At 40.2% G+C, this 14,636-nt stretch overlaps 1 protein-coding gene across 2 annotated transcripts in view; it reads right to left on the bottom strand.

Annotated features, from left to right (window-relative positions):
* ADK (adenosine kinase) overlaps nt 1-14,636 on the bottom strand; it is a 657,653-nt gene that overhangs the window by 616,029 nt on the left and 26,988 nt on the right. The window contains exon 1 of one of the 2 annotated variants that reach the window (XM_066349841.1): nt 11,449-11,620. The exons of the other annotated variant lie outside the window; for it this stretch is intronic. Within the exon in view, the coding sequence (XP_066205938.1) occupies nt 11,449-11,462 (14 nt within the window). The 5' untranslated portion in view covers nt 11,463-11,620. Of the gene's footprint in view, nt 1-11,448; nt 11,621-14,636 lie in introns of those variants that run through there. 2 annotated transcript variants of the gene reach the window in all.

Here is a 14,636-nt window from a genome sequence, read left to right as displayed (position 1 = left end):
ACTAGTAAGATACACAACTACTGAAAGTTATGAGAGAACATGGAGCAAGTTTTGGAGGAGTAAAGGACATGAAGGCTCATGTCTTCCCCTTACCCCCATACCTTCCTGTGATATTACGGTTTACAATAAGAAATATATATATATCATTAGGTGATAGGTGACTACTGCTCATACTTTTGAGGAAAGCTTTTTAAATGTGATTGAGAGCTCAATGTCTAAAGAACGAAGAAGAATTTATACACTGACTCATGTCCTACATTCCAAGAAATATGCAGCATGGTCCCTGATGAGAGATGCTGTCAAGCTGCAATGGTCCAAAGTCTAAGAATAACCTATTGCAGCAATAGTGGCCGTATAAGAGGTTTGGACAATGGAATTTAAAGTAGCACATGAGAGGTGTCTTCATAGAATCAGTTAAGTAAAAACGATACAATTATTTATAAAAGCATATAACTTTAAACAACTGATGTCATGTTTTCCTCTCCAGCATTGTACATAACTAAGAAACTACTATAGGACTTCATCGTAATATGACATATGAACTCTGTTAAAAACACTAAATCTTTAATATGGTCAGTTTCATGCCTGACCTGTGGTGGCACAGTGCATAAAGCATCGACTGGGAATACAGGTTACCAGTTTGAAATCCTGGGCTTGCCCAGTGAAGGCACATACAAGAAGCAACTATGAGTTGATGCTTCTCAGTTCTCCCACCCACCGCCTGCCTTTCTTTCTCTCTCTCTCACTTTCTCGCTCTCTCTCTCTCCCTCTTTCTCAAAAATCAATGAATAAAAATTTTTTTTTTTAATGGCCTAGTTTCGGCCCTGGCCGGTTGGCTCAATGGTGGAGCGTCGGCCTGGCGTGCAAGAGTCCCAGGTTCAATTCCCGGCCAGTGCACACAGGAGAAGCACCCATTTGCTTCTCCACCCCTCCCCCTCTCCTTCCTCTCTGTCTCTCTCTTCCCCTCCTGCAGCCAAGGCTCCATTGGAGCAAAGTTGGCCCAGGCGCTGAGGAAGGCTCTATGGCCTCTGCCTCAGGTGCTAGAATGGCTCTGACTGCAACAGAGCGACGCCCCAGATGGGCAGAGCATCGCCCCCTGGTGGGCATGCCGGGTGGATCCCAGTCAGGTGCATGTGAGAGTCTGCCTGCCTGCCTCCCCGTTTTCAACTTCAGAAAAATACAAAAAAAAAAAAAAAAGGGCTAGTTTCGCCTGACCAGGCGGTGGCGTAGTGGATAGAGCGTCAGACTGGGATGCGGAGGATACAGGTTCAAGACCCTGAGGTCGCCAGCTTGAGCACGGGATCATCAGGTTTGAGCACAGCTCACCAGCTTGGACCCAAGGTCACTGGCTTGAGCAAGGGGTTACTCAAGTCTGCTGAAGGCCCGCAGTCAAGGCACATATGAGAAAGCAATCAATGAACAACTAAGGTGTCGCAACGAAAAACTAATGATTGATGCTTCTCATCTCTCTCCATTCCTGTCTGTCTGTCCCTATCTATTCCTCTCTCTGACTCTCTGTCTCTGTAAAAAAAATAAAAGTAATAATAATAATAAATAAAAAAATAATAGATGGCTAGTTTCTTAAGTGCAAACACATATAAACTAGTGTCCATGCCAGTAAATACCAAGATATGTATTACCCTTCTTAATGGACGAAGAGGCTATACAAATATTGATCGACTTAACAAACTATGCAACTTACGACCATTCGTCTTTATGCCCACAATAGCTAGCCATGACTGTTCCGCATCTGGCAGCACAAGCATTGCCCAGCTGGGCGTATGACAGTGCGGACCAGCTTCCAGCAGCGCTACCACCTCCGCGTGCACCATTTCAACTATTATCCCAGACTCAGTACAGCAATTTGTGTTTTGTGTCTTGGATATTTTTCATCAAGCCCCTCCCAAGATGTCTACCAAGAGGAAATTGGCTTTGCAAATATTAAACCAGTTGTACTAGTAATGCAGTGTAAACCTGACGAATGTAAAAATAAGAAACAAAATGCTGTAGAGATGATACAAATGGCATAAAATAAATAAAGAAAATTATGATATATAACAACAAAAGAAAATTATAATAAAATATGACTTAAAGATTTTTATAACATCATTTCACAGTACTGTACATATAGCCTACTCAACTTACGACCAAATCGTGTTACAACCAGTCTGTCGGAACCAATTGTGGTTGTAAGTCGAGCACTGGCTGTATAAGTAAGCATTTACAGTAGTACCTTGAGATACGAACAGACCAACATACGAATTTTTAAGATACGAGCTGCGACTCAGTCCATATTTTTGTTCGAGATCCGAGCAAAATTCCGAGATATGAGTCGGGATTCGGGAAGCTGCTGCTAGTTCGTGCGTTGGCGCACGGGTCCAGTATCGGCAGTTTGATATACGAGTTGACTGACTTACAAGCTCGGTTACAGAAAGAATTAAATTCATATCTCAAGGTACCACTGTATTTTTATCTTGTTTTACTAGATATGAACACGTGGTCTACTATGGCCATAACTATGACCGACCCATACTGGAATTACTATTATAGCTGCAAATATTTATATTAGCAGTGTCTTTTTCCTGGAATGGCTACTAGGAGAAAAGATTCTGAATGATGGTTGTTTTTCGGTCCATAATTTTTTTAAAGTCTCGTAATTCAGGGCTCCAACTAACATAAACCTATACTGTATTACATTTTTGGACACCTAACAAATTTTATAAACTGCCATAGATATTAGAGTAAAAGTTTCAGAGAAAAATTTTCTTAGCTATTGATATATTAATGCTGATTGGCCCTCAGGACAGCAGAAATGTTTATACTTATGGTACCAGAATAAATATTAATAATTATTTAGTATTATACTTTAGCTCTTATATCTATCATCCTCTCTTGAAATCCAGAAACCTCAGCGTCATATGTGATTCTTCTCTCTCCATCAACAAATACCATCTTACTGATAACTCCTTCTTCTTAGTGGGAGCAAGAGATGTCCATAAAAGGTTTTGAAAAGCTGTGCATATTCTTGATTATCTACAAGATAATCAAGTGCCAAGCACTACAGGCATAATGAAGACCAGAAAAAGCCCTAAGCAATCATTTCTTAGCATAAGGCCCTACTGAAGCAGAAAATAAAGGTTGAGGCAGAGTTGTACATCTAGTTGAGTGTTGCAGATATGGCTCAACAAGTACATAGAGCCTCTCAGCAAAAATTGGGACACAACAAGTATTGGCTAGAATGCAATCCTCAGACCTTGCTACTGGAAAAACATAATAATGCAGCGAGCTTGGAAAACATTTGACAGTTCCTCAAAAAAGGAAACATAGCCTGACCAGGCGGTGGTTCAGTAAACAGAACATCAGTCTGAGAAGTAATGGACCCAGGTTCAAAACCCCAAGGTTGTGGGCTTGAGCGTGGTCTCACCAGCTTGAGTGCAGGGTTGCTGGCTTGAGTGTGGGATCATAGATATGACTCCACGGTCGCTGTCTTGAGCCCAAAGGTCACTGACTTGAAACTCAAGGTTGCTGGCCTGAGCAAGGGGTCACCAGCTTAAGCAAGGGGTCACTCTTTCTACTGTAGCCCCCTGGTCAAGGCACATATGAGAAAACAATCAATGAACAACTAAGGTGTTGCAACGAAGAATTGATGCTTCTCATTTCTGAGAGTGATTTCAAAGGGATCACTCTCCATTCTTGTCTGTCCCTCTCTCTGTCTCTCTCTCTCACTCTGGCTGTCACAAAAAAAAAAAGAAGACATATCATTACCATTTGATCCTGAAATCTATATTAATTAAATAAATTCACTAAAAATGCCTGACCTGTGGTGGCGCAGTGGGTAAAAGCGTTGACCTGGAACGCTGAGGTCGCTGGTTCAAAACCCCAGGTTTGCCTGGTCAAGGCACATATGGGAGTTGATGCTTCCTGCTCCTCCCTTTGTTCTTTCTATCTCTTTCCTCTCTCTGTCTCTTTCTCTCTCTGTGTCTCCTCTCTCTAAAAAAAAAAAAATTCACTAAAAAATTAAATTTAAAAGTTTTTTCTGAGAATATAAAAGATAGCAACAATAAAATAAATCAAATCAATATGACTTATTAATCAAAACTTAAAACCTCTGCTCCCAAAAGACACTGTTAAGAAAATGGAAAGGCGCCTGACCAGGCAGTGGCGCAGTGGATAAAGTGTCGGACTGGGATGCGGAGGACCAAGGTTCGAGACCCCGAGGTCACCAGCTTGAGCGCGGGCTCATCTGGTTTGAGCAAAAGCTCACCAACTTGGACCCAAGGTCGCTGGCTTGAGCAACAGGTTACTCGGTCTGCTGTAACCCCACGGTCAAGGCACATATGAGAAAGCAATCAATGAACAACTAAGATGTCACAACGAAAAACTGATGATTGATCCTTCTCATCTCTCTCCGTTCCTGTCTGTCTGTCCCTATCTATCCCTCGCTCTGACTCTCTCTCTGTCTCTGTAAAAAAAAAAAAAAAAAAGAAAAGAAAATGGAAAGGCATGACTCAGGGAGAAAATATTTGCTACATAAGAAAAAGTATGGCCCTGGCCGGTTGGCTCAGCGGTAGAGCGTCGGCCTAGCGTGTGGAGGACCCGGGTTCGATTTCCGGCCAGGGCACACAGGAGAAGCGCCCATTTGCTTCTCCACCCCTCCGCCGCACTTTCCTCTCTGTCTCTCTCTTCCCCTCCCGCAGCCAAGGCTCCATTGGAGCAAAGATGGCCCGGGCGCTGGGGATGGCTCTGTGGCCTCTGCCCCAGGCGCTAGAGTGGCTCTGGTCGCAATATGGCGACGCCCAGGATGGGCAGAGCATCGCCCCCTGGTGGGCAGAGCGTCACCCCGTGGTGGGCGTGCCGGGTGGATCCCGGTCGGGCACATGCGGGAGTCTGTCTGACTGTCTCTCCCCGTTTCCAGCTTCAGAAAAATGAAAAAAAAAAAAAAAAAAGAAAAAAAGAAAAAGTATGTGTTGAAAATCTGACAAATAATTTGTATCCTGAATGTAAAAAGAACTACAAATCAGCAATAAAAATAGACCCAAACAAAGTATAGGCAAAAACTGCCTGACCAGGTGATGACGCAGTAGACAGAGCGTCGACCTGGGATGCTGAGGACCCAGGTTCAAAGCCCTGAAGTTGCCAGTTTGAGTGCTGGCTCATCAGGCTTGAGCGCTGGCTCACCTGCTGAAGCATGGGTCACTGAAGCATGGCTCAGCTGGAACCCCCCAGTCAAGGCAGTATGAGAAAGCAATCAATGAACAACTAAAGTGCCACAACTACAAGCTGATGCTTCTCATCTCTCTCCCTTTCTGTCTCTCTCACTAAAATGTGTGTGTGTGTGTGTATGTGTGTAAAACTTGAACTCTCAGTTCAAAAGAAAAAATAAGCAAGTGGCTTTTAATCACATCATTAGCCATCAAAGAACTTCATACTAAAACCACAATGAAATATAACTATACAGCCACCAGAATGGCAAAACTCAAAAATGACAAACTGAACACTAATAACACCACTGGTGTGAATTCAATGTGTTTAGTTTTCATTTCAGAAAACAGGTTGGTGATTTCTAAAGTTAAGCATACATCCACCTTACGACACAGAAATTTCATACCTAGGTATTCACCCAAGTCCACAAAAAGTTTAATAAAACATGGTAAAAGAAGCTTTATTTATAGTAACCAAAAACTAGAAACAACCCAAAGTCCATCTACAGAATTGCTGTTATTTCCATACAATAGGATATTACTCAACAAAGAATATGAAGAAACTGATACACCAAAATGGATGAATCTCAAAATTATTGAAGAGTAATCAGATAAATATAATCAGACACAAATGGTATTTACTGTATGATTCCATTTATGTAAAGTTCTAGAATAGTCAAAACAAATCTCTACTGAGATAGGTTGCCTAGGTGGGGCATGGTGTGGGATGGATTAAAAAGAGGCAGGAGAATTTTCTGAGAAGATGAACATGTTTTGTATGTTGACCTGAGTGGTATCAAGACAATTTTTTTCCCCAAAATTCAGTGAACCTGGGATCCATGATTTTACTATATATAAATTATATTGCTGACATTTTTTATGTACGTGAACAGACTAGGGAAATAGTGCCTTTTAGAGTATGAAAGGCCAATTTTTCCATCTGTGTTCTAGATCCTATGCCTTCTTGTGTACTCAAGGAAATTATCTCATCCCTCTGTCTAGCAACACCTAATTTTTTGTTTTGTACTGGATCATTCTTTTCAGCATATAGATATGTTTCATTTTCAACCCCTCTCAACTCCACATACATCTCCAGCTATTATCATGCTCCCCATTACAGTAAAATACTTCTAAAAGATTGTCTATGCTCTGTTAAACAGCCAGCTCCCCTTAACTAGATAAAATTATTCATTTTAAATTCAATTTTCAAGAGTACATGTGTGATATACTAATGACTAACACAAAGGAATTTGTAGCTTATAAAACATTTCATATACATTATCACCTTTAAATCTTCGCAATAATTCTATAGGATAGGTACTGCTATTATCTTTAACAGAAATAAGAGGTTCAGAAAGGTTTCATAATCTGCCTAAGGTCAGAAAACAAATCATTCCTAACTTCAAAGTATGTGCTTTCTTATTCAATATACTACATTTAGATATTTGGAACTCAATACAATAAAAATGTCTGACCAATAAAATATATCCAAATCTATCATATAGAAATTATCTTATGGTGCTATTTCTAATATTCCAACAACCAAAACCTACTACAACAAAATTATTAAAGTGTATAAATATGTAACCAGATAATTTATTATCCAACAGGACATGTTTGAGAGTAAAGGAAGAGCTATAAATAATTATGCCAGAGTAACAGGCATGATCCAGAATTGTCCTGGGTAAACTGGAACATATGGTCATCTTATTTATAAGCTAGCTTTGCTATTTGAAAAAAAGAATCCATACTTATGTATTTTTAAAAAACAATTTAAAACCAAGTAGATATGAAAAGATAAACAGATATGACCGTTAACCAATATTACAGGAAAGAGTTAACGACAATCATTTTGGTTCCGCTTCATTTTGACAGTTCTGCTTAATGTAGCAATACTGTGACTGGAAAGATTTGGAGTTAGAAAACCTTGTAAGCTTTTCAAACAAAGATGACCTATTTATAAATATGAGCATTAACAGCTAACAATGTTGTACAGTTCTGTAAGAGAAGGATTCCTGTTTTAGTTCTTCAAAATGCAGTATTTCATAAATGAAACAACTTTATTTTATTTAAAAGTTCATTTGCCTCACTAAGAAGTGCCATACATAAAAGTTTGTGCAGTAATCTGAAATGTACAATTCTTCTAAAAGACAGTCCTAAAATGAGCTTGAAAATTCTGTTTAAACACTCTAAAGAAAGCAACTCAACAAAATAAAGCAGTTTCCATCTTAGCCAGATTTTAGTCTCCTTATGAATGTTCTCCATCTCAGTGGCTTGGCAGACCTTGCTGGATACACCTCAAAGTCTTAAATGGTAGGAGAAAAATACCCCAGGACCCCACCCACAGCCCACATAAATTTTCCAATGTAGGCCAATCCACAGAAGTGGTTCCAGAATAATCATGTAGGATACAGTCATGTCGAGTCCCAGAATAGGCTTTGACCAAATCTGACCTGTCTAGGAAAGCCAAAGAATATGGTTCCTCACTCTATAGCAAACACTCTCCCTGTTTACCTACCTTATTTTCCCAGTCTTCCCTGGCCCAAACTCAAGCTGTAAGCAATGCCCAAAACAAGACTAGACACTGATGTCAGGGGGAAAAGGCAATATTCATAGGAGTATTTTGAAATAGCATTGCTCAGTAAAAAGTGCATAAATTAGGAGTCAGCAAAGCTAAGTTCTATCCTTTTTTTTAAGATTTTATTTTTTAAGAGCAAGAGAAGGGGAGGAGAGGGGAGAAAAGAGTAGAAAACACCAATTCATAGTTGCTTCTCATATGTACTTCGACCAGGAGAACCCGGGGCTCCGAACCAGTGACCTCAGCATTCCAGGTCGATGCTTTAACCACTGTGTTACCATAGGTCAGGCGCTAAGTTCCATCTTAAATTCTACCGCTGCTTAAATAGGAAATATCATTTTTTTAGGCCTCTATGTCCAGAACAAAAAGTAAAATGCTCTTTTAGTCCTCTACTTCTACATTTTCCTGTGTCTCCAGAATTTAACTCAAGCATCAATTTTCCTACTAGTCCAATTAAAAATGGCAAAAAGCATCAATTTATAAAATATGTTCTATCACTTCCTAAATTAAGACCAGTTGGAGCCTGATATATGTAACAAAACAAAGGGTAAAAAGTTGTTCTTCAAGGATAATCAGTTTTAAAGGCTGTAAATTTATACTCTTCACCAGTAACGATGGAGTAAAGTAGAATACAAATAATAAAAGTTCAAGGAGATAGTATCTCCAGCCAAATTCATTCAAATTTCTTAAGTTAAAAAAAAACACTCTTTTGACTTACACCATTATTTAGGAATTCCTAATAGTTGAATGCTACACTATAAAGGACACTGAATCAGGGTGTCTAATGATCTGGGTTCTTCTTAAAGATATGCAATTATTTTGTATAAACTTGAACAAATCACAGTTATCTTTTAGCTTCAGTTTCTTCTACTGTAAAATGAGGGAATTAGACAGGTAAGTTTCCTTTCTGTTTAAAAACTTCAAGATTTAAACATTTCTTTCCAGATGACCATTCTCTAGGGGCTCTAGCTGCTCTTAACAAGAAGAGAATACTACATTTATAAAATGCCTTAAAATTTTAAGTACTTTCATACCTACTCAACAACACTATGGGATACATATTAGTATCACCATCACTAAGTATATCACTAAACAAATGTCCAGGGAAGAAAAAAATAGAAACGATCAGTAATTCAGGAAAATATCCTCGACTAGAACCCAAGTATGTTGAGCATTGCTCTTCATTGGTTTCCAAGTCTGTATTCAGTCAGTCACATCAGTCACATTATTCACCAACAATTTTTTTATTTTGGGGGCGGGGGTATTTTTCCAAAGTTAGAAAAGAGGAGGCAGTCAGACAGACTCCCGCATGTGCCAGACCGGGATCCACCCGGCATGCCCACTAGGGGGCGATGCTTGGCCCATCTGGGGCATTGTTCCACTGCAATCGGAGCCATTCTAGTGCCTGAGGCAGAGGCCATGGAGCCATCCTCAGAGCCTGGGCCAACTTTGCTACAATGGAACCTTGGCTGCGGGAGGAGAAGAGAGATAGAGAGGAAGGAGAGGGGGAAGGGTGGAGAAGCAGATGGGCACTTCTCCTGTGAGCCTTGCCCAGGTATTGAACCCAGGACTCCCATATGCCGGGCCAACACTCTACCGCTGAGCCAACCAGCCAGGGCCCTCACCAACAATTGTTTTTAAGTGTGATATAAAGAAGAACATTGGATATAAGTCAAATGTTGAAAACTTGTGACTCACTCTCCTTAACAGTAAAAGTGGGTCTATAATATCTATCTTTTGGGCTACTATCAGACTGGGCACAAAATGGGAACATGCCTAACATGACTGTGAAAACTAAGATATGACAAAATTGCATGAAATACAGTTTTCACTGGGAACTTGCAGTACTTATCACAACTCACCACATTCGTAGTTGCTTCAACTTCAGTAATCTCCCTGCCTACTCCTGAACCTAAACTGCCAAGTTCTTAGGAGGACTAGAGGAAAGAAAACAGTTACTACAGTTGTCTCTCACAATACTTTATAATTTTCGTCCACTGAAGCAGCTTTTTCAGGAAATTTAAATAGTATATTGTTTCTATAAAGGCATCATACAAATCACTGGATCATGGATATTTGATTCAATTCTTAACTACCACTAACTGATTTTGCAGAAGGCACTCAACTTTCCTTGGTCTCAGTTTCCTCAGGTGTAAAATGTTGCAGCTGGTTTGGACATGTAAAATCTTTTTTTTAAGTCACATCACTATAGATCAAGATTATGTAAAATTCAGGCTAACATCTGAAGAAACAGCATAAAAGTAATTTTATTAGCAGTTGCCTATCCTTCCATAATAAATTAAGGCTTGTGTCAATCCTTCAAGTAGTCTTTTGAACATAACAGCCACTCACACCCTACATTAAAAGATGCAACCTGGGGGTAAAAAAGATGCAACCTGTTGCCACTTGCCAAGTAGCAGAAGCTTTAAATTTGGGTATTTCTCCAATGAAGAGTAGCCAGGAAGACAAGGGTCAATTAAAATTGAGTCCACATACTCCTAATTCATCCTAAACTAGTTAGCATTAAAAGCAAGACTTACATGTCCCAGTATAATTTACTGTAAAACCTTTCCACATTTGTCTCCATGTTTAAGCACCCAAATTTCTCCTTCTGCTTAATGAAGTACTCCTTGTCTATGTTAGTCCAATTATGCAATTTAAGAAAGAGAAACTGTATCCAAGTTCAGCACAGTTCAATCTTACCTTATCTTACCTGAGGGTTCAGTTCTCAAGTCATCTCCTAAATAATGTGTAGTCAAAAGAACCACTGAGAAACTGTTAAATCACCAAGAGGTAAGCTGCTGGAAGCTCAGACAAAAAATTAACTTATTCTCTTCACATTTGTGCTGGGGCTTCTCTTTCACTGGGACAATAAAGACCAAGGTCTACTTTAAAAGTAACAGGTCAGAACACTGAGTAAATAAGGTAATTTATCTCTTTTTATAAATAGTTGCATTGCCCTAAGTTAAACATTCAGTCATTGGTGCATGCAGAAATTGGACAGGTCCATTATTCTGTCGTCCTTAACAAAGAAGAACCTTCAAAACTCTGGAAGAGCAATTGAGGGGAAATCTCCTGTTTATCACTGTTATTATATTCCTACTATCTGACAAAACTCATTTCACTTCTGACTTGCACATAAGTAGGCAAACAGATGGAGCCTTCGGGAACCAGAGTACCAGTTCCAGTCATAAGCAAACATTGCAGGGGCACACAATTTCATATCTTGGGGACAATCCACCTGCATCAGAGAAGGGCCAACTTAGCCAGTCTGCTCACGGCCACCAATGAAGTTCTGTCAGAAGGCATGACATGCAGGCATGGACACACATGGAGCATGTCACACTGCCTCAAGGGGAAACGGGAGCTACATTTTTTTCCTGAGAAATTCACTACACACACAAGCAAGCTTCAAACCTTGGAATCTGGGCGAGGGTCACCTCAGCGGTGCGGCTGCTTACAGACTCCACCATGTGCCACAGACCCAAAAACTTCTGAGGAAAGCAGAAATGACCAAATGAAAAGTGCAGCGAGAACCTCTAACATGAGGGGGGGCCGGTGGCACTGAGAAGCTCCGGACCACCCAAGAGAAGGGGCAACAGTTCTCCGGCAATCGGGAGGCTAACACCCAGCAAGCGAGCAGTTTAGGCTGTCGCCCTCCCTCAGTACCTGACGGACGTCATGGCTTCACCTTCCTGCCCCACGCAGCAGCGCTCGCGTCCGATGCTCTGCGTCCGCACGGGCAGCAGAAGCAGCAGCAGGTATCACAGCAACTGCTTCTCTGCTCAGGCACTCAGGGACCGGGAGCGCGTCCTCACACACCCCATGCGCGGGCGGCCCCCACCCGGCCAGCCCCGAGTGCTGATTGGCCGCGCGCGCAGTGGGCGGACGCTCCGCCCCGGGCCCGCGGCCCAAGAGGAGCCCCAGGCGCCGTGGGCTACCAGGAGCCACCCGCGCGTCCCGTGCCGGCGCGCTGGCGTTCGGGCTAGCAAGCTGGCTAGCGGACGCAGTGGCCATCTTGAGTCCTGGTAACAGCGTCTCCCCACTCCCAGTTACGGGACATGAGGTCGGGTGCCCGCCTCAAAAATGGCTACCCTGCTGGCAACCAGCTTATCTGTCACATGGCCATGGTCTACCTAGGCGACCTAAATCGCTTAAGCAAGATCTGAGATAGGGACGCTCTCGGGGCAATCCTTGGAGATGAGGTTTTAACAGCCTGCAAAAGTCATCTGCACAAGAAAAGCAGCGACCGCCTGGGAAACTTCAGGCTGGGGAAATCAAACGCTTGGCAACAGCAGCACCGTGTGATAAATTCAAAGTCGTAGCCTGGAAAAATCAATTGCTGAGTCCGACAGTCCCCAAATGTTCTTGGACTTCAGAAACACTTAGGACAGCATACGTAAGTGCTCACAACTCACTGTAACTTTGTGAATCAATCTATACAGAAGGGTGAGGCCCGGACACAGGTATTTTTTGCGAATGGCCCCAAGTGATCCAGGAACACAAAGTTTAAAATCTCTCGCCCAAACAAGCCTACTCAGACTATCCTGCATTCCACACTTAATTTTCAAATTATCTCACTTTTCTGAAAAGTGTGCAGCCCTCTGAAGCATCTTAATGCCATAGGGGGGAAAAGTTGGAAGCACCTAACTCCTGGCCCTAACTTACCATTTAGCCGAGTTTAAGAATTAAGAAACTGATTCTCTATTAATTAATAAATTAACTGTGGAAAGAACGAGGGGTTGGGTCATAAACGCTTTATGACCTAAATAGCTTTTCTTTATCCCTTCTTTATTCTCCCATAATATTTATATTAATGCATTCCAACCTCCAGTGGCATTCTTTCACTGACCATATAGAGGACGGTGATCAATTCCCTAGGTCTGAAACCAGTTACATTAGAAACACAACCCAACATCATGTGATACTGAAATGTACCATACTGTGACCAAAAGAACTGAATTTTTAATTCTACTTAATTTTAATTAGTTTACATTTTAAAACCAAAGCAATGTAAAATATTTTTCCATTAAACACAATTTGGTTTTTATTGAACTATAGTTCACCTTTTAACTTGAAATTTTTCATCCAAACTGAGACAATATAAAATGCTACAGGATTTTTCAAGACGGTAAAAACAAATATATAAAATGTCTCAATAATTTTTACATTGAATACGTATTATAATATTTTTTTGTGTTATAATATTTTGCTATATTAGGTTAAGTAAAATGTATTACTAAGATTAATTTAGTTTCTTTTTACTTTTTTAATGTGGCTACTAGAAAATTTAAAATTATATCCATCTTGTATTATATTTCTACTAAACAGTGCTGTTCTACTGTTAGCCTTGTTTCTTTTTTTACCTGTCATTGTCCCTGTGACCAAATAATTATGTTCACAAAATGAAATTAGTCGAGACACCAGTTTATACAGATCTGTGGTTCCTCAAATCGAAAAGATTTTAAGTTTTCCTCAAAAATGCTTTCTTTTAAACATTGCTCTCTTTAATTTGGAAAACTTCTATCCAGAATGAAGCCATGGATTATATCAGTGGTCCCCAACATTTTTGGGCCACGGACCAGTTTAATGTCAGAAAATATTTTCACGGGCCAGCCGTTAGGGTAGGATGGATAAATGTATCACGTGACCAAGACAAGCGTCAAGAGTGAGTCTTAGACAGATGTAACAGAGGGAATCTGGTCATTTTTTAAAAAATAAAACATCATTCAGACTTAAATATAAATATAAATAAAACAGAAATAATGTAAGTTATTTATTCTTTCTCTGCGGACCGGTACCGGTCCACAGGCCCGGGGGTTAGGGACCACTGGATTATATAAATCTGCTTTGTTGGGTCCATGAGGAATAGCTGTTAAAAACAGAGCTATATTTGCCTGATTGAGACTTTGACCAAATGTCCAAAAGCCGAATTAGTCAACTGTTCCTCTGGATTTAAACAGAATCTGAATCAAAGCAACAAGAAGATAGCAATTTGAAGTGGTGAAGACACTGACTAAACTCAACAGTTTCCTTCTTCCTCTTGTGGAAAATGTTGATAACCCACAAAAGTAAAAGTAAAACCAGGAATAATCCTTAGAAAAGATTTCAAAACTTCAATATAACTTTTAATATGGAATGTACAATGGTGCTTCTCAAACTTAAAGTAAATATGCATACACATTACTTGCAGGGTCTTGTGAAAATAAGAGTTTGACTCAGTAGGTCTCTGTGGCCAAGATCTTGCAATTCCTAAGTACCAAGATCTCACCATTTGCTTCTGGTCTGTGGATCATTCTAATTAGCGAGGTTGTAAAGGTAGCAAGACATATGGCTTGGAACCCCTGCTGGATTCCTACGAGCTCTATGATCTTAGAGTGATTCTGAAAACATCTGTCCCTCATTTTATCCATGCTTCTCAGGGCATTGTGACGATTAAAACTTAATTCTAGTCAAGTGTCTAATTATATGTCTGCGAAGCATGATATGAAAGCTAACAAGAACTATGTCCTGTGAAAAATAAAATACATTTTGCTCAAGCCTAACATACTTTAGTAACTCTCCCTTCTGATTTTTAGCAATAAAGTTTTTTGGGATCAAAACAGCTATACTTAAAACTTTATTTTGTAACAGATATACTAAATTCTATGTCAATAAAGGGAAGACAAGGGCCTGCAATATTCAAATACTTAACCAAATTAAGGCCATATCACAGCTTTTATAAAACAATTTATTTTTGATAAGTGACTTTAACTATAACTTAAAACATTAAGGGTTTTTTTTATATAATCAACCAACACAACTTTCAAAGAGTTTATTGTTTTAAAATATATTTCAGTACCAGTTCATAGGTACGG

This window comes from Saccopteryx leptura, chromosome 9 (assembly GCF_036850995.1).
Source record: "Saccopteryx leptura isolate mSacLep1 chromosome 9, mSacLep1_pri_phased_curated, whole genome shotgun sequence".
Classification (NCBI taxonomy): Eukaryota; Metazoa; Chordata; class Mammalia; order Chiroptera; family Emballonuridae; genus Saccopteryx; species Saccopteryx leptura.
The sequence above is the reverse complement of the archived record's forward strand: the minus strand, read 5'-3'. Positions and strand labels throughout refer to the sequence as shown.